At 48.5% G+C, this 20,430-nt stretch overlaps 2 protein-coding genes across 2 annotated transcripts in view; both read right to left on the reverse strand.

Moving 5' to 3' along the window:
- LOC144179714 (angiotensin-converting enzyme-like) overlaps nt 1-15,095 on the reverse strand; it is a 65,470-nt gene extending 50,375 nt beyond the window's left edge. The window contains exons 1-5 of the mRNA XM_077708157.1: nt 14,502-15,095; nt 10,659-10,951; nt 3,541-3,699; nt 3,281-3,389; nt 978-1,121 (exon numbers count right to left, since the gene is read on the reverse strand). Of these exons, the coding sequence (XP_077564283.1) occupies nt 978-1,121; nt 3,281-3,389; nt 3,541-3,699; nt 10,659-10,880 (634 nt within the window). The 5' untranslated portion in view covers nt 10,881-10,951; nt 14,502-15,095. The remainder of the gene's footprint in view (nt 1-977; nt 1,122-3,280; nt 3,390-3,540; nt 3,700-10,658; nt 10,952-14,501) is intronic.
- Nucleotides 15,096-19,731: 4,636 nt separating this feature from the next.
- The window catches only part of LOC144178513 (angiotensin-converting enzyme-like), a 28,479-nt gene continuing 27,780 nt past the window's right edge, over nt 19,732-20,430 (reverse strand). Inside the window, exon 13 of the mRNA XM_077706428.1 lies at nt 19,732-19,955. Within this exon, the coding sequence (XP_077562554.1) occupies nt 19,748-19,955 (208 nt within the window). The 3' untranslated portion in view covers nt 19,732-19,747. The remainder of the gene's footprint in view (nt 19,956-20,430) is intronic.

The following is a 20,430-nucleotide window of genomic DNA, read 5'->3' on the forward strand; positions in this document are numbered from 1 at the left end:
GAGAAAGGGAGAAGGAAGACGGAGGTATAGATAACGGGGAAGACAAGTGGGAGGAGAGGGTGAAGAATAACGGGAAAATTTGGGACGGGAATGGTGAAATGGAGATATGGTAGCAGGAATGGGTAAACAGCAAACGTATGGGAAAGGGGAAAAATAAAGATCAACAAAGAAAGAAAAGACGGAGCATTGGTCATGGTGAAGGGAATGTGAGGAGAGAGAGAAGGAGGGGCCTTGTCGTTCTCTGTTCTTGTGTGATCCTCTGTCCGCGGACCTACGGGGGAAATTTTTTCGCAATGCCCCGTATATTGCGCACGCAATAATAAAATAAAACACAAATAAATAGCATGCGCAGGTTTCAGCACGCGTCCCGCCGAGCCCAGCAACGCAGCACTGCGCGTGCCTCGCTTCACGCGCGTCCGCCGTACAGGGTGGAGACACGTATGCGTTGACGCCGCCATTTTGGGTCACTCGGTCGCCGCCGCAGCAAGTCACTGTATCAAAACCGCGCTATAATTATCGCCGCAACGCGGTTTACTGGCGAAGTTTGAGTCATCTTATCTGTTTCGCGTTGCTGGGTCTTGTGGGAAATGAAAAGAACACCGCGTTGAGCACTTTGACCCAATTGCGGCGGCACGGGACCGTTCAAAGGGTGTCTCCACCCTGTACGGCGGTGCTGGCATCGAGGCACCCTATCACAAGTGTCACCACCGCAAACGAAAACCGCAGCGGGGGGGGGGGGGGGGGGGGGGGGGGGGGGATGGGTATGGGTCGGCCTGACGTTAGGCTACCTCACCCGGCGGCTCATCAGTCATCAGTGAGACGGAGCGCCCTGCGTGGCGCACCACCGCTTTCCCTGCCGTCGCTACGGCCGCTTCTGCTCCTCTTATCCCCGAGGAACATGTCCGTTCGGGAATTAGACACATAATGCTTGCCCATTTACAACCCTAAGCTCGTGCTACTGGGATGCGGACACTTACCGTTCAGCCTAGCAGCTTCATTGGTGAGCTCGACGTAGCGCAGGTACTTCTGCTTCATTGGCTTCCCCGCAACTTCGCGCCATTCATTCCACACGTGCTGGAGCTCGTCGTAGTTCCTGGAGTCTGACAGGATGTTCTTTATCTCTGCAGTGGTGGATGCGCGGGGACGAAACAAGAAACAGGGCGCGTGCTTGACTGTCAACATAAAACCTAAGTCCCTTTCTTAACTAGAAAGATGGTTAAAACGCCGCGTTTTCTCACATGCAACCTCATTAAAAGTGCAAAATTCACTGCCTCGTAAACCGTTTCGGAATGTCGCAATCGGATAGACGTCGGCTTCATAGCGCGAGGGGCCCAGGTTCTTTTCTGACCACGGGAAGCGTTGTTTTTTAAAGACGATCGATAGTTTTTCTTGGGCTACTTAAACCCAGAAATTTTGGTCTGTCTGTCTGTCTTTCTGTCTGTCTGTCTGTCTGTGACTCGATTCAGCCACCCGGCCAAAGTAAAACAGGGCCTGCGCAATAGTCTTATATAGTCACAGCTATATCGCCTCGTCTACGTCCGGTGTAATGTTCATGCTTGTCAACATTGTTGAAGAAGAACAAGTCATTACGCACCTATAAGACAACAAATTTATACAGAAGTGATATTTGCAGTGTTCCTTTATAAAAAATCATACATGCTTGACTTTGGCGAAACTAAATACTTTATCAACTGCAGAAAAAGAATTCACTCCGCCGTCGCCTGCTGTCGCCCGCGCCACTATAGCTTCTGGCGCCATTTTAAGAAATCAACCGGCAACGGTTACGAAAGGTTCCACTAGATAGGTTCAACGATCTGCTTGCAAAGCACGTGGTGTAGGGAAACGCGGTTCTATAAACGTTGAAGTAGGTCATCTCGATTAAGGCGCGTCTTCGCCGTACGGCAGCGTTCGCATCGAGACACCCGGTTTGGAGCAGTGGAACGCGGGAAATTTAAAATGATTTAAGCAAACCTTTGGCGTCTTTACCTTGGGACGAGCGCGACGCAAGAGGAACAACATGAGAGGTGAGCGGGAAAGCGAAGGGAGGCATTTACTTGGCAAAAGTCGATGAAGACTATCGTCTTTTGGCGACATTTGCAACGAAAGGAGCAGATACGGGGCCAATTTTTTCTTGGAACGATTCATGTGCCTTCGCTTATCGTCGTTCTTTGAAACCCGTTCTGTAGAGTTGGCTTTCCTGCAGTGCGCTTTGGGTACGCGTAACGATGTCTATTTTGGACTTAGAGGAGAAAGTGTCGCGTTTCAACCATATTTTATTTCAACCATGATCGGCATCATCGTCAGATAAAGTTGGCTTCCCTGTAATGCGTTTTGGTGCAATGTCGCCATCAGTGATCCACAGAAAGCTTCGCTTTAAAGCGAAAGCCGCCGCGTTTCGCGGCATTCTGGCGGCAGTATATAGAGCGCTTTGATTATCAGCCCCGGACTCGCAGCGGATTGTCCGAGAACGATCCAGTGCTCGGTTTTCACGTACAGCAAAACCTCGTTATGACGAAGTCTAATTGGCGCGAGACTGAACGACCCATGGAGCGATCGCTGAGCCCCGCCTCATCTTGAATCCCGATTACGGTCTCTCGCAAGCTATTTATCTTTGACAACTAAATTTTCCTCACACAGTTATTTATTTAATTATGTGTAGAATTAATTTGGATGACATTGTAACTCTATCACTAATAACGTACGTATGGGTACGAGCTAGCATTCCATGTTGGTACTCAAGTACTCCGAGGTCTAGACAAGCAAGGACAACCGCGGTCCTTGTCTGCCACGTCCTTTATCTGGTTTTTGCTGTGCTTAGCGGTGACCTTAACTGAGCACCGTTACCACCGTTGCGTCTAAATCAGCAGTAACAAGAAGGGGTAACATCACTGGTGACAGCTCATGGGTATCATAACGACGGTGCTGGTTTGGGCTTGCTGGTAGAACGAGGACGCGGATTCGATTCCCGGCCGCCGCAGTCGCTTTTCTGATGGAGGCGAAAAGCAAAAACGCCCGTGGGTACGAGATTTCGGCGCACGTTAAAGATCCCCAGGCGGTCAAACTTAATCCGGAGTCCTCCACTACGGCGCCTGATCGCCTGCGTAGCGTCGGCGCGTTAAACAATCAATCAATTGTTGGTAGAACATGACAATGGATTGAATCGGTAGGACAACGGGACAAGCGAGTCAACACACACAAGGCGCTCATAACCCATATCATAACCCCTGCAGTCCCTGACCGTTCTTTGAGCACAGCCTTGGCGTCAGGAAGAAATGCCTACCTGGTTCCAAGGACAAGGTGCACTCGTCAGGCTTGTTCGTTTTCCTGACCAATGGGCAGATTTTCGCGTTGGCATGATTTTCTTGCATGTCGGCTATTAATTTAATGAACTGAAAATGGAAGGGGGGGGGGGGCACTCATTGAAAAGCACACTTTCCTGTGAGTGGTGAGTCCGTGTCACGGCGGAAAAAAAGAAGACCCAAAACAAGCCATCAATTCTTTAGATAAGGATTGTAGGTAGACAAGGATTGTGTCGCTCACCTCGTCCTGCTTGTCCTCGCTCAGGATGGCTGTGCCGAGAACTGACAGTTTTTCAAATATTCTTTTTGTGACGGGGTCCTTGAATGTCGTCCACTTGAACTGCGTGACGTTTTTCCACACTTCCTTATCCAGCTTGTGGGCAGCAAGGGTCTGATCCACCTGCAAAGCAACGCCGAGTCGCTGTAGTTTGAAACCAAGCGTCACTGCCCCGCGAGCGTCAAGAACGCAAACATGGTGCTTTTAAACAGCGGAGATGTTGTGGCTGGCCGTAATGTGTTGCGCGTAACGCCTTAAAAATACAAAGAAAATGCCGATCGCTCGTGAGCGCGTGCCTCGCGGCGACCGCCGAGCGTCCTCGGCACGCACAGTGGATTCAGCAAAAAATTGGCCCCAATCCACGCTGTGAAGGTTTTTGGAAAGCAAAGCTGTAAACGACATCCACAATTGCCCATGTGACGTCACTTGAATTCACACACGTGGCTCTACAAAGAGTGAAACCAGAGATTCTGCCAGCCGTTACTTGGAATTCGCGGAGCGGAGTCCCGAACGCAGCAGCGTCGGCCACGGCCGGGCTAGAGCGGCGGACGCCGCCGCTGTAGCCCGGACGTGTGTCGGCTGAAAGAAAACGGCGTGGAGCGTCATTCAAATGGTGAGGCAGCGGAACCTAGCAAGCCCGATGTGCTAGCTCGGGGCTACATTACTGCGCGACACAAGCGCGGACAACGAAACAATTCGGCATGGTAGCTTAGTGCATTCCCATTTATACCGATTTAAACTAGTTAGTTTAGTAAGTTTGAAAATTGCGAGAAGGCTGAACGAACTCTTATAATCTCTATTTATCAGAACCAGTTGTTCCTTTCGCCTTTTCTAATACCTGTTAAAAAAACCGAACTGGTATTCACCAATTTAGAAAACGGAGTCCCATTCGTGGCAAGCAGTGCGCAAAAGGTAGTGTTTGTTTAGCGCCCAGATGTCTGTATGTGGTCTCTACATTTTGTTTTCGTGCCCTGCAAACCAATCTTTAACGTATTTTTGCCGTACGACCACTTGATTCCGTCGTTTCCGGGTTACCCGAGAGGTGCTGTCGAACAATTTGATCAAACCGTGCTAAGGAAGCGCCACAATGGATGCGAAGCTGCGCCTAAAACAGGCCCAAAACAACCGTCGCTAAAGCAGACGACAAAGCCGGGTCGCGCCGATGCGCCCGCCGGTGTGAGCGCGCGGGGAACGCTGGGCAAATTCGCCGCGCCATCTACACTGTGCTCCGTGAGTGAAAACCGCTCTTTCCTCCGCAGCTGCGTTGGGAGCTTCTTGTCCCGCACGCCACGAAAGAACCGTTGGCTGCTGGAGGTAGAAAGCTTTGCTTTAAAAAATAATAATAAACTGGAGAAAACCTCGAGGAGCGCCCCGCGTTGCCTAGCAACCAACAATGACATAGCTGGCGCAACACCTGCTCAACGGAACCTCGACGCTAATCCAGGAACGCCACGCATATATGCGTCGTGCACGTACGCGCCGCCGCTGCGCCCCAGCTGTCGTCAAGCGCTACCGCGCATGTAATGCTTGGCATGAGGAACAGGACCATATCGATGCCCTACTAGCACAGTGCAAAGCGACGACGGAACGTCTAAATAAACAATTTCAAGCTTGTACAATTGCGTGGTGATGTGTCCTGCAGTGCTCACGTAGAAAGAAATCGTGCAGCTTCACTACGATGGTTCGAACCTTGCGCGACTTAGAGCAAGCATCGCCATTTTTTTTTTGTGTTTTCTTTAATTCATGGTATTATGGCTCCTCACTGTACTGCATAACGGACGTGCGGCACGAATGTCAGAGGGGTCTGATTTACCCCTGCCGATAACATAAGCGAAACCTACTTAAAAATCGAGGTGCATATTTAGCGCGGCGAAATGTCGAGGAAGCCTACTGTAGATATTCTGTAGGATTTTTTTTTCTAACTGTTTTGTAAGAAATAAGTACTTTACTTTGTATCTTCAATTCCCGCCCGTACGAACAAAAAAAATTCACAGCATATCCACGGGGTGAATGATGATGAGTGGGCGAAGCTCCTGAGGGGAAATCATCGGTAAAACCGTGACTCTTCAGTGAAAGTTCGCCCACTACATCTGTGTCCGAACGTAACGTCTAGAAAGTCTCGCTTAAACCGCGCGTCGGCACCTTGGGGCTGAGCTCGCCTGATGCGTTTTGCAGACGCCTCACGAGCTCTCACTGCATCGGGGTCTGCCTGCCGATACGCGCGCTTTCTCGCCGCTTCCCGTTCTCTGACGTTTTGGAGATCCTCTTCGCGCCGCAGCCGTGCCGCTTCGCGTACGGTAGGGTCCTCGCGCCGTTGCCGTGACGCTTGGGCCTCTCGTTCTCGAACGCTGGGATCTTGGCGGCGTCGTCGCGCAGCCAGACGACACGCTTCGGCCTCCCGCTCTCGTACGGCAGGATCTTGGCGGCGGCGTCGCGCAGCTTCACGGAGCGCTTCTGCCTCGCGGGCTCGCACATCTGCAGCCTTATCCATCGGGCGACTCCGAGCGCGCGCCAACAGCGAACGGATTTTATTACAACGCTCCCCGCCATCTAGTAAACAATCCAAGAACTAAACTAGAGGTAGCCACGCCATCTAGTAAACAATCCAAGCGCATCTTTTCATCATATACAAGTACCGCCATCTAGTAAACAATCCAAGAACTAAACTAGAGGTAGCCACGCCATCTAGTAAACAATCCAAGAACTAAACTAGAGGTGGCTACATACATACGTCGAGGATGGACAGACCCACGCCTTAAGGAGCTTCGCCCCTAATAAAGTCTCCGTCTGCGCGTTTCATCGGGCTCCGGCCGGCATCCTCGACGGCCGTAACTGACGGCTTGTAAGCGTGAAGCGCATTCAGTTGGGCTGGCTTTCATAATTTTCTGCGTAACCGCGAACGCGGTTAACTTGTGCGAATAGCCTGGACAGCTCGTTCAGGAATGATACCGTTGATAAGAGGAACTTGCGAAAACTTTGCACACTCTGTTGAACATATCAGGTACCTAATAGTATTACACATTGTATTTTAAAGGGGTCCTGAAATACCTTCCGCCGATGCATGGATGTACATGTAATCAAACAAGACAATGTATTAGCAATCTCCTCCCGCAAGAATTTTGTTAAAGCGATGAGTATTAGCTGAGAAGTCGTAAATGAAAAACCGCGCATTATCGTCGCGCCGCGTTTCCTCCTCTTTTCAACTGTTGACGGCGCGCGAGCACTCCCTCCCATGATGCTGCGCTAGTCAGCGGTGACGTACTTCCGCATTACGCTCCTCCGACTGCCGTCTGCTACGGGCAAGTTTTGTTGACACCATGAATTCCGCACTCCGCTCAAGGAAGCGAACGAAAAATCTGGCCGCATGTGTGCGGTGGCCTGGCCTTGCCCTTTCGCGGTGTGCGTTGCTGCAGTGCAGCACGTGACTTGCAATCGGCGGCGAACTCGCAGCCGCTGGGGAGTATCTTGCGCTCGGTCCCTTTCATGCACCGCGCACTGTTTATCCAAAAAGCGCCGTATCAGATGTGGCCCCGCTGGTGCCGAGTCTTATTTTGCGGTGGTGGTAATTCCTGCGGGCGCCATGTGAAAAAGACATTTTAAACCGATACAGAACCCGTGCACAAAACGCTTCAATCATGTGACCAGTTCAGCTTGGGGCGACGCGTGGTGGAGAGCGGCAATGTTGGCAAAACATGCTCCGGCGTGGCTCTGAGCTTTCTAGCCCTGGAGCTAGCGCCTTTCTTTGACAACCTCAAACATCGGTTGCCTTGGCAACAAGGCACAAACCGCCCCAGAGGTCAGTTACGGTTGCGTGATCCCGGTTCAGCTCGGGGCCCCACCTCGCGACATGTGGGCACTGCAGACGTACCACTCACTCTCATTAGGAAGTGTGAGATGCGTTTGGCATTACAGGAGGCGATGGTGTGTGTGTTGTGGACGCCTTTGTCAACTTTGTTTCGCGATGAAATGCGACGTTGTGCTTCTACGGGTGGATAGTGCTTCCCATGGTCTGGATTATCTTTCGCGAGCGACGTACGACTTAACCTCGCATGGGGTATGTGCAGAGTGCGTGGCTACAAGCCATCTCGGCTTGCGCGCCAGAGTTAAGTGACTTGCTGTTCGTCCCCGCAAACCGCGCGCGAGGTGAGGGCCGAATTTACGACGGGCAGGAGGAGGCAACCCATCGTCTGTCAATCGTGGTTCAGACTTGCAACGCATGTTGTGACGTTGTGTTCGTTCGAAACGCATCTCTGGATTGTTTTGAAGTGGAAAAAAATGTATCCGTCAAACCCGGGCATTCGGCTCAGGGCGTTCTCTGCGATTGCAAAAAAGAAGTGCCACGGGGCTTCAACGCTTTCTTTATGGAACGTACTCCCGTAAGAGAATATCCATGTCGTGTTATGGCCGTGTTGCATTCAATACGAACGGTTAAGCGTTTGTTTACACTTGTTTCGTTTGTCGTAAAATGTCCAAGCACTCCGGCACTACGCTGGCAGATCAGCCGGCGAGTCGACGCTGAGCAGACGACTCGTCTCTTTGCCGGAAGTGCGTGAAAAAGCCGCCCAATAGCAGGGTGTCTTGCTCATGACGAACATCTGGGAATCGATGATGTAGACATGTGAAGATGGCGGCGTCCAAAAACACGAAGGAAAGGGTGAGAAAAAAGCGACAAACTTTGCAACAAATGTGTGAGCTTTCCGCTGCGCGTAAAAGAGTAATACTTGGCCCAGGTGACCTTGACGACCCAATCTAACGGTTGCGCTACTTCATTTAGTGTGCTCAAAATGCCTTTCAGGGCCCCTTTAAATTTCCACGCTGGCAGCGTTATTTGAGAAGACATGAATGCTTTGCATTGTGGGTATTGTAAGGCCGAACTGGATATAAATTATCTTTTGTTTCCGCTCGCTTCCTGGCCCTGTTCTTAATCCCTCGCCGCTTAGAGTGTTTTTTTATATATATTCATCGATACCGGTCCGCAGTAGAGGGAGTTATTCCTCGCTCATCTTCCATCGATAAGAATGAAGAGCGGTGGAATTTTGTACGATTTTAAAGTGGAAGGTTGCAATAAAATATAACAAGAAATACACTGACATTTGTTACACAACGCCATTCCATCTCCCAGAAAAAGCGCGTGCGGAGCAACCACAAATGAATGACGCATCAAAACATTTGATTGATTTATTGGTTGACTGACTGACTGATTGATTGATTGACTCATTGATTGACTGACTGACTGATCGACCGATTGACTCACTGATTGTGAGGTTTAACACGCCGAAGCTTCACAGGCGATGAGGCGCGCCGTAGTGGAGGGCTCCGGATTAATTTTGACTACCTAGGGATCTTTAATGCTCCCGTCGGCGAGTCCCCCCCGGGTAGGCTCACTCTTTCGCATAATAAAGTTTGATCAATCAATCAATTAATGTGCGCCGAAATCTCGAACACACGGGCGCGTTTTTGCTTTCCGCCTCCATCAGAAAAGCGGCCGCCACGGTCGGGAATCGAACCCGCGTCCTCGTGCTCCGCAGCACAACGCCTTAGCCACTGAGCCACCGTGACGGGTACACATCAAAAGAACTTCGTCCTTCTGCTCTTTTGACGTTTGTGTCCAAAATGTTTTTCTCTCATTAATCGCGTCGGTGGTCTGCATGAATTTTGTTCAATGACGACTGATCTGCAGCTGCGTCCCTTTTATCCGGTATTTCATTTTTACCAAGAACAATATTGCCCTCGCGATCTTTTCCTGTTTTAGTCATTCTCCGCGAGAATTCCCGTTCGCGTCTCCTTGTCCGCAGGAATCTCCTTCTACTCCATAGTATTTCTCCGCATAAAAACTATATTTTTCTGCATCGCGTCTGTGCCAGACTAGTTTATGCCCAGGCGTACGTGATTGGGACACATGATATATGAGTGTCCGGCGTAACAGGTAAGCAGTCATTATTCTCCAAACAAGCGTGGCTTCACCACTAAGTCCGGTTCCGTGTGTCCATATACCGGTGTGTCTGGTCAATAACCCCGCATCTGAAAGCTACCTGCTGCCCGAGTAAGGGGGTGAACAAAATAGGCTTAACTACACATGAGCTATTATTATGCCAACACATATTAGGAACATCAACCAGGTTGAGAGATAGACGTTAGGTCATCTGTAACGTTAAACACACCCCCGGTATCTTCGTTATCTGAGACTTCTGTCGGTAGAACTAAATTAAGCTGTGAATAACTTTAAGCTATAGGTGGTATTTATTGAAAAGTTTAGCTGTCAATTTCTTTGTTTGGCAACACTGGAAACGGCCACGGACATGGCCGATGCGCCGCGGAAATAGCGCGGCTTGTGCCCCTGCGCGCGCGCGCCGAAGAAGTAGAAAAAAAAAAAACATCGGCGTGCATCGTTTGCCCCGTTTCAACCCGATTCTCAACGGTGGTGTCAACAGAGATGTTATTAATCGCACTCACATTGAACTCGAGGCATTACTTTGCGTTCGGTGGGGTGGAGTTTGGAACGTCCAACACAAATCATGTGCTTAGCACGGACAAGTACCGCCATCCTGCGGAGCTAGACGGAACCAGTAACGGCGCACTCACATGGTTGCCTGTATGCGTGCCTCGTCAGTGAATACAAGCTATAGAATTTAAATTAACAGCGTTCATAAGGTTTACAGGAGAAAGTAGGAAGCCCGCACAGCTACATCGCTGCCTCAATACCATTTACGTAGGGTAGACGTTTCTCCGCTTATTTACACGGGCCTTGAGAAACAGTTTCAAGTATTTCGGCCGAAGTGGCAGCAATGTTAGTAGCGATAAGTGCGCGAGGAAAACACAGTTCGGCAGTGCTGATTTTTTTCTTCGGCATTTTTTTTTGTCCCGTTTCGGGTGCTCCTAAAAACGGTTTTACACGATTCGCGAAGCACCTTTTGATGTCTTGCAGACGGTCATTCACGACCAGTTTTGCTGTCGACAGCATTCCAGGATTGAGGTCACGGCGCATAGCGATGGCACTGGTGGCAAATATTTCGACCGTTCTTAAAAAGGACATTCTACTCCTGGAAAGAACCGAAGAAATAAAGCAAGCTAGCACTACTTACGGTCTTGTTCTTGTTGTGCTCCGTGAGGTTGTTGTTGTAGTTCCATTCTGCCAGAACCATCTTGTTCCACATCTCTGTGACGATTTCGTTGGCGTAACAGGCGTAGTCCTTGGCCCGCTCTTCGTCCTCGATGCTGCCTTCGAGGGGCTCCCTGGAAGCGCATCGCGTTGCACCAAGGACCGCGAAGATCCCCAGCAGGAACCACAGAGGTGCCGGTTGCATCTTCAGGCGGTGGTGGCGGGTGACTTGAGCCTCGTAAGTAGCGGTGCCCCCAGCAGCCGCTCCTGCTGTTCCTGGTACCCCAAAGTGAAGAGCCCGGCCACTTTATAGTCCCGCCCTATTGGAAAAAAATCGACCTTCAACCGGTTCCTCCCTGGTTCATTCGCCTCGTGCTCGGCTCCACTGTTGCCGCGGTCGTCAAGGGCCTTTTCCGTTCTTACGACGCCGAGTGTGTGGGCCCAGCAAAAAGAAAGCAGCGGTCGCCGATGGAGACAGGAAGTGATTTAACGAGCATGCAAGCGTGGGACGCGCGAGAGAGAAGACAGGGTATGAGCCAATAGCCGAGTCGCGCTCTATTTGGGAGATGCACCGGTCTGGGTGGGGGGAACAACACTCATAAAAGCTCTCATATTCGTAAGGTGTAGCCCTGTGCTTCAGTTTTCCCATTTTTGTTAGTTTACAGTTGCGCGAACTGTTAAAATGCCATAAGTGAGGCAAGGTTTTACGACTATCTGGATGTTTTTGCTAGCTTGCTGACAGTAGGTGTCAAGTTTAGCGACGCTGTATTGGCAAAGCTGTTCACTAATTCACCAATGCCCTCCACTACCAGCACTATCACTCCTTTCCCGAGGCGAAGTTTACTGTTCCAGACAATTTCGGTTCTGCTGCATAGCAATTTGTTCTCCCGAAAAACAGCACCGCTTCCACTCATTGCATATGCTGAAGCGCGCTGATTTTCCGTTTTTAGCACCGTGCATTCCTACAGAATGAACCATTGAAGCAAGTAAATGGACGGCAGCAGCAACAAATGTGGGCAACAGCATACCACTTAACCAATTTATTTTTAGAACCTCTAAATTTAACTTACTTCGCTTACTTTCAAAAAATCAAATATCGGCTCAGATGTTTTGGTACGATACCAAGTTACTCCCAAGGTATTTTGTTAAAAGCGAAATAGAGCTTCACAGAATGCGGATATACAGAGCGCTGGCGTGCGGAGTACGTGACTTAATCTTTTCTATTCTAGGTATACGTCTGCTAAGATTTTCCATAGCAGACACACACAAAAAAAAAAGACGTAGCTAAAAAACAAAACTGAACGAGCAGCAGGTTTTAACGCGGCCCGTTGAATTCCTTTCTGGTTGCGAGTATTGAAAACTGAAACGGCGGTATCTGTTTTACGACCAGACGCCAGCGGAGTACCCGTGGGCTTTGGACCCACTCTGAATCCAAGACCACTTTCGTCAATCTCACCTCGTCGTTATCCCCACGGAGGTTGGTGGCCGCTCAGCTATACCTGCAGACAGTAGCTCTGTTTTGCCCACCGAACGTCAGCCTTTGCAGCCCAACAACTCAAGGCAATGATGTTCTGCCATCGACGTTGCGTCTGGGAACAGTTTTTACACCACCGACGGCGTCATCACTCACGAAGAAAAGCAGTTTAGGTAAACACAAAGCGGCTTGTGCATAAGTTTCGCAATGACGATTGTACTTTTTAGATGCGTGTAATTTCTGAAGTTGATGTTCTTGTAGCACTTTTGAAACAAAAGACGCTGTTAAAAAAATATTGCCTTCAACGACGACTATTTGTGACGCAAATGCGAGCGTTCACATCTACGTACAGTGGAATCTCGTTAAACGGTACCCGCATAAGCAGTTATTGCTTTTTATACATAAAGAAGGCGAATTACCAAATACATGCGTATTTGGTAATTTGGTATTAGTTTTCTCTGATCTGCTTTTTTTTTGTTTTGTTGTTGTTAGTTGTGCTGACTGATGCATGTCAGTCACTATTTTTGTTTTTTTTTTCTTTCTTTTTTGTTGTCTTCCCTATATGTATTTGCCCCCCCCCCCCTTATGTAATGCCTTCGGGCCCTTAAGGAACTAATAAATGAAATAAATGAAATCCCCGACTCGGTTTCCCTTTAACCTAATGCATTCGGATAAACCGCAGTGCCGGTTAGTACGTACTTTTTTCGCGTCCCCGTCAGGTTTGACCGTATAGTTTTTCTGGGTTTGCATCGTATTCCTGCAATAATGTCCTGTATTCATCGAGCGGGAAGCTCTTTTTTTTTGGTCGAAGTATTGTCGTTTTCCAAAAAAAAAAAAAGAAAAGGCAAGCAGCAAGCAAGCTCGAAGCAAAGGGGCGGTTTTACTGAATAAAAATAAAAATTTGGTTAGATGTTAGCTAAAAACCAGAACCAGTGGACGGAAAGCTGTCCATGCAAAAATAGGCATTGAAAATAGTAATGATGTTGCTATCGATACAGAAGTGTCGTGGGACTGACAGTGAGCCCAGGGTGCCTAACGTCATCAGGTCGCCCAGTTGTAGTCACACAAAACCTGCTAACGGTTCTTCATACGGGCCATGAAGACAAAATAACAAGTTTGGTTCATTAAAAGGACTGTCTTGTCCTGATAACGATAATACAAATTTTATCGCAAACTTCTCAGATAATTAAAAGGTTTTCTCTCTCCCTCTCTCGAACAAAAAAACCCGGGCCATCTCCACTAACGTGAAACCTGGGGCGCGGCGAAGCATGCAATGTATAAGTGTATTCTTGGCGCCTTGGCGTTTTTGCCCATGGAGATGAACCGTTGGGGGGTAGAGGTGCACAGCTTCGCTGTAAAAATTACTTGTCTTTGAAGCACGAAGCTCTCTAGGGCGAGGCGTAAACGATCGAGTCTCCCGGTGTTTTTTTTAGTACGCGTTACAAAGCGCTCCAGCGCGAAGCGTAAACGAGTGTCCCGGTGTTTTAGTACCGTGACTACATGAGACGACGATTACGACGACGACGACGACAGGAGACGCCAACAGTCCCAGAACCTAAGGGGCTCCGCCCCTAATAAATAAGATATTAAAGAATGCGTATGAACCAGCGGCGACTCCCCAGCCACTTTCCGGCGATTTTTTTGTGACGTCACAAAAACTTGTGTGATTGGTGGCCGCAGACCTAAGTCACCCTGTAGAAACAGGACTAGACGATTATAGTGGGGCCTTTAGTTCTGGTTGATCGTGTCACTTGCGTGCTAGCGTGCAGTTAACACACTGACAACTACGTTTTTAGCGCTGACCCTTATTACGTCACTCCTGCCCATAATACGTCAGTGTAGCTAGAAATTTGAAATATTTTCATATTTCTTGCGTTTTTTTGGTTAAAAGAGAGCATATTTCATGGCTGGAATGAAGCCGAGTGAGGTACGAAAGGCTAGCTCTTTTAAATCCAACAGAGTCTCATTTTGTCTTCATAGCCCCTTAGCTTTAAAAGGGGCCGTAGAGCTTTTGTTGCTTTTCGTGTTGTTTTTTCTCTTGAACAACCCGTCTTGAACAATGCGTTACGCATCACAACGCAGCTTGTATCGTTGACCGTTTCGGCTCTGGCTCAGTGGCCGGTTATGAATAGGGCGCCGAATAAACGCAAATACGGTCGTTGACGGAGGAAAAGATTCAATCAAATGATAGGAATACCGAGAAATCACGGGAATCAACCAGATACAGTGTTGCTGCCGAGTGCAACCCATTCAACCACGTTTGCCGAAATAGGTGGACTGCTTACATCAGAAAACTAGAGGCTGCTCTCGGTTGCCTCCCTTTGAATACACCGCGCAAGGAAAAGCTCTTACCGTCACGACGACGTCACGTCCTGTTTCAGTGCTCTTGTTTTCGTTCTTCGCTCAGCAGCGAATCGCCGCAGTTATTCATCCAGTAGCAAAAGCGACCGCGTCCGCTTCCTCGAGACTCCGAGAGAAACTGAAGACCTGGCGTAAGGGATATACCTAAGGCGTACCTGGCATAAGGCATACCTTTTGCAATACTATGGCCACATCAGAAATGTTTATCACAGGCCTTCCAGCCGACGGCGCCGTGCGTGCGCTGCATACTACACGGCCAAGGGCTGCACGTCCTCACGAGGCGCGCATGGGCGCGCTTTGGCGTCAAGGTCTTCGATATCGCGATCGTCTTCCTGTGTGTCGATCGACGCGCGTGACTAGCTGTGTCGCGCTTACACAAGGCTCATTTCGCAGTCCTGGACGTCCAACTTTTTTGGATAGGGGCTATAAATTATTTCCGCGAGTTCATAACAAGGCCCTTCCGGGGGCGGATAGGAAGACCCGCAGCGTTGCGGCGAGCTTCGGGGGCGTATAAACGAGGAAGACGCAGCTGAGGCTGTCAGCGACAGTTCGCGCCACTTTTCATTCCGGCATCTGCGAATTCCGCATATCCGTAACATTTGGAGAGGTTCTTGTTTTTCAGCCAGTAGTCTTTGTCAAGCCAGTGGTTTTGGTTTAGTCAGTGCCTTTCTGAGTGTCCGACGGAGTTGAGGAAGTAACGTGGAGGCAAAATCGGCGGCGCAGTTGCCGAGCTTTTGGGCGTATACAAACTGACACTGCTGGCATATCAGCTACGAGTAAAAGGAGCTCACACCGCTTCGCCTTGACCCCGCTATGTACATACATCCCTCCACTCGTAGCAGGTGACGCGCCAGCAGTGTCGGTTTTGGCGCCCAGAACCTAGGCCAAGTTATTCCTTAACTCTGTCAGGCGTACAAGATTGAGAACACAGGTATCATTCCATGAAGAAAAAAAAAAAGCTACGCAAGAGTTATGATAAAACGGAATTGACAAAGATGCGGGTATGAAAGGTACAAAGGTACAAGGGTACAAAAATACGGGTATCTATATATATACCCCTATATACATGCAGGAATCAAGGGCTCTGAAAAAAAAATACAAAAAGTAAAGCCAGCAGTCTAGAATGTCAAGGAAAGCATAGGGTATACTTTGAAACGGACAAACAATGCCCCATGTTTTCCTTGAATTCTAGGCTGCTGACGTTCCTTTCTGTTTTCCCATATTTGTATATGTTGTAATCATTTTGATTCTCCACGCCGCAAGACTTGGATATTTTTAACTTGCCACAAACCAGCGACCTCGACCGCCGCTCCTCCTCCTCCAAATAAAAGAATCAATCAATCAATCAATCAATCAATCCAATCAATCAATCAATCAATCAATCAATCAATCAATCAATCAATCAATCAGTTAATTGGGAATGTGTTTGCCGAGCGGTTGTAATGCCCGCAGATGTTGTCGAACAGAGGCGGTTCGTGAGAGGATGCCAATAGTTGAGGCAGAGGGGGAGTGGGAATGGAAGAGACACCCTCTAACCCCTCTCCCTCCGTCTCTCCTTTGTATCAGGATTGTTACAGAGCGTGAACTACGGTGGATGGTTTCCAGGTTACCGAAGAAAGAGGTGCGCTTCGCATCCGCGAACCGGTTATAGCGGCTGGCGTTGTTTCCGTTGCTCGGCTCCGAAAGTTGTTTACAATTTGCAAGTTTAAAGAATGTGTGGACAATTTATATCGAACGATATTTTCATAATAAGCAAGAATGCCGTTCGAATAAGTACGTTGTAGCGTGCCTTCGTAAGTATTATACGTGGACAAAACATGTTTAAGAGATCGTTCTTTACGCATTACTGATGCGGGCGCGAGTTCTGTCCCTTCTTTTCCCTGTCCCGTCCGTGTGCGGTTTTACGTCTAAGAGTTACAAACAGCTTCTTCTTTCAGCACGGGCTATGCCGTGTTGCTTCGAGCGGCTTTTGCAAAGCCGAACTAAAATTATATCGGCCCTGGAAGCGTCTCACGTTGACATAGAGCAGACAACAACGAACCCTTTGTCGAATACACTCTGGCTTCCGTGTTCTCCCTAGACAGCTCACTAGACAGTTATGAACTGTTTTGCAGTGATCACAGATGATGAAACAATATTTTATTGTTGTATGGACTATTGAGTGCTAATGAAGCACCCATAGTACTAAGAATTTGTGAAACTGTTATGTTTTGGTATAGTGGACTGTCGGAAGGAAAGAAATGGTATAATCTGTTCCTGAGGAAATATATATATATATATATATATATATATATATATATATATATATATATATATATATATAGTAAAGTCTCGTTATAACGAAGTCCTAGGGACAGACATCTGATTTCGTTATAAGCGATACTTCGTTAAAACCGGAAATGGCTCGTTCTCTGTGCACAGCAGTAGGGACCACAAAAAACACTTCGAATGAAATGACTTGGTTTACTGTATAGCGGATTTTCTCCCTCTCTTTCTCCCGCCGCAAGCTTCCCCCGCTCACTCATCCCTCACTCTGGAAGAGGAACGCCTCTGGCGTCAACTCCTAACGGAATCTCTACCCTGCAGAGCCGTCCTTCATCATGTCCACCCCTCCCTCTACCCATCCTCACTCTGCCCCCGCTGCGGTGAAAAGGCCATGGTCCAACACCAAATGTGGGCTTGTGCGGAGAACCCATTCCCTCCAACTAATTCCCCCGACCAGTGGATGGAGGCGTTGGGCCGCTCGGACCCCCAGCTCCAGAACAGTCGGTAAAATTCACATGAAAGTACGCAGTAAATGTTTACCAAAAAAAAGAAGACCCTCAAACCGCATTAACGCATTAAAAATAAATTAAAACACGTCAAATACAATGCATAGCTTGTGCTCGAGCGGCTGAAGTCGTCGCCACCCTCCGGGTCGTGCCCACCGCGCCCTAACCCTTCATGTAAAAAAAGCTCTCTCTCTCTCTCTCTCTCTCTCTCTCTCTCTCTCTCTCTCTCTCTCTCTCTCTCTCTCTCTCTCTCTCTCTCTCTCTCTCTCTCTCTCTCTCTCTCCTCTCTCTCTCTCTCTCTCTCTCTCTCTCTCTCTCTCTCTCTCTCTCTCTCTCTCTCTCTCTCTCTCTCTCTCGTGCGTGCCGCACTATGTACATCAATGTACTTGACTACATTTGACATTTTTTTTAATTACACCGTCTCTGCACAGGAAAGAGCATCCAATCGTTTACTTAACCTCCGTAGCACCTGCACACACCTTGGGATGAGGGATACGCAGAACAACAGCACCACCGTAATCTGACGGCGTAACCCTTCATTCCGCGACAGTCCCATTTTTCTGCCGCACTCAGTGCAACCCTCAGTTTACAACGAGCACTTACCCCTTTGCGGAATTAATGCAGACCAGTGGTAGAGAGGCTCTTGCTTTGGTGTAGGGTCCGTTCAACGCCGGGGTCGTACAGTGCCGAGGGAGCGGTACACGTAGAATTTGGAGGCGGATTCTGATTCAGCTCTTCTCACGGGGCGCCCGTGCGCACGCGTGACTGAGTGCGCGCACGACGCGCGAGAGCGCCTGCTGGCCACGGGCCGTATGTTTCCCTCACGCCATAAAGCACAATGCTCCCGTCTTCCGTTACAAGGCCGACGGCCGGACGCGCAACCACGGCTCCACTGCCCTGCTCACTAGACGTTGTCAGTCTAATTGCGTCGTTTAACCCACCTGTTCATTTAACCTCACCACATATCCTCGACCAAGGGTTGATCGCGTTGTTTTCATCAGTAAAGATGTACACAGTGACCTTCTAATGACGTGCTATTTATCATCATCTTATTTTTGCTCAGCCAGTGAATCATTTTTGTAGAGCGTAGAGAAGGGGTTTGGGAGCGCGCGAAGCTCGCGATCACCACCGTGCAGCGGCGCAGAGGCGTACTAATGTTAGGGGTGTTGCGTTTAAGTTGCTGCATGCTCTATAGCGTGGAAAACTTTCAGTGGGTAATCTTTAAACGTCTTTTAACGTGTTTACCCGTGACCCTGGCGGTTTGGTGCCTTTTTACAACGACGAGCGCGTTGGACACAGAAGGGTGCTGTCTGCTGAGGGATCACTGTTTATTGGTTGATTGGTTGGAGCCATAACAAGAATGGCACGTACCCACTGTGGGGGATTGGCCAAGTCTAATTGTGGTCTCATTGTTGAAGAAGCTTGTGAAACAAAACTAAGGGAAAATAGAAGTGGAATAGTAGTGGGTACAGTGATGCTAACAATTTGAGAACAAAAAATCAATACTGCTGTAACAACAGGTATTTTAATAAGCGATTAAAAATTGGTTGATGCGATTGATTAACAAGGCAAGCGAGTGAAGAGCGCCGCAAACATCCCCGCTGCACCAACCAAGCCCGACTGCCCCAAATGGCAATAATTAGGCACCGACAAGGCGAGACCCAGGCGCCGGAGGGGAACCTCCAGGTAACGATTTCGGAGGGAGGAGAACCGCCGGCAAGACAACATGAAATGGTCAATTGTTTCTTCCTCTTGACAAAATGCGCGCATAAACGATGGCGCGATGCGTGCGTGGTGTAGATAAAAATTCCAATTAAGCGTTCATCAGCGAATTCCAGTGTGACCTCGCACAGTCGAGACTGCGCAAAGTCACAGTTCCAAGAGTACCGGAGATGCTTAATGTCAGGGCAGCCAGAGATACTGTCTGGTGGGAAGCTGTTCAGTGAACTGTACCTTCGAAACCTATAGTTGCAACAACGTAGGCTATCGGGGGCACAATATCAACCAGAGGACCATTCAGTGCTACTCCTGCCAGGCAATCAGCGGTTTCGTTAAGTTCAGTACCTCTGTGCCCTGGGACCCTGACCAGACGGATTTCCCTGACATGTGCCGGTATAAACACCGACAGCGGTCGGAGAAGTGAAGTAACGGTTGGAGAAGATAACGCGGAGCGGACCAGAAAAGAATTCGTCACAATGATCACCTGGGAATGCTCTTCGCTGAGTTTTCGAAGAGCGAGCGCCATTCCCAAAAACTCTGCCATATAGGCTTATAACTCCCTCTTGCTAATTATCTCGCCGTGAATAAACAGTTATATTTACCTTTGGCTCCTTGTAGTCCGTCCGAAGTCAACTCTTCGCAAGTAGTCACGCTATATGTAAACGTACGTGAGTAGACGTCTGAGGTGATGCTGACGGACTAAGGAGAAATTAACCGAGAGTGCGTTTTTTTTTTAATTCAGAAATTTTAGCCATGATTTCTCGGGGTCGGGCAGGCAGTGGCATTGTGACTTCTCCAACCAATGTATTCTCCTTCGTTTTTCCTCTGTAGCCACTTGTACAGAGGGTCGAAGAAGTCCAGCATCGCAGTGGCGTCCATCTTTCTTGTCTTGCCCTTGGTCAGCATGCTGAGAACCTCAGGCCACGGTTTCGACTTTCCAAGGGCAAGGAAGTCGCTGAAAATAGAGAAGAATAAAAAGAAATGCTGCAGAAATTCATAGAATTATCTACTAATGCCTAGCATTCTTATTCAGCTTGTCTTGAGTGCGAGTTTTTGCATTAAAAGTTATTGGTTTTTCAAAGTACTCCCCGACCAATTATCTCCTTTTACGCTATTATAACGTTTCGAAGTGGAATATTCGCGAAATCTGCATTATTGTTGAAATGCAGGTCGTTATACGGTTTGCCATTTTCCGTGTTTTTTTCATATTCTTGTTATTTATTTATTTTTTCAAAATTTTGTTCTACCAATTATTTCCATTTATGCTATTATGACGAATGCAGAACTTTCTTGAATCGGTATTATTGCGGAGATGAAGGGCGTTTCACGGTTCGCAATTGCCCGGAATTATTTCGTATTTTTCTTAATATTTCTTTTTTCAGAATTTCGTTCGACAAATTATCTCCATTTACTCTATCATAACGATTACA

Source organism: Haemaphysalis longicornis, unplaced genomic scaffold, assembly GCF_048455015.1.
Source record: "Haemaphysalis longicornis isolate Haplotype H1 unplaced genomic scaffold, Haemaphysalis longicornis Haplotype H1 scaffold_4, whole genome shotgun sequence".
Classification (NCBI taxonomy): Eukaryota; Metazoa; Arthropoda; class Arachnida; order Ixodida; family Ixodidae; genus Haemaphysalis; species Haemaphysalis longicornis.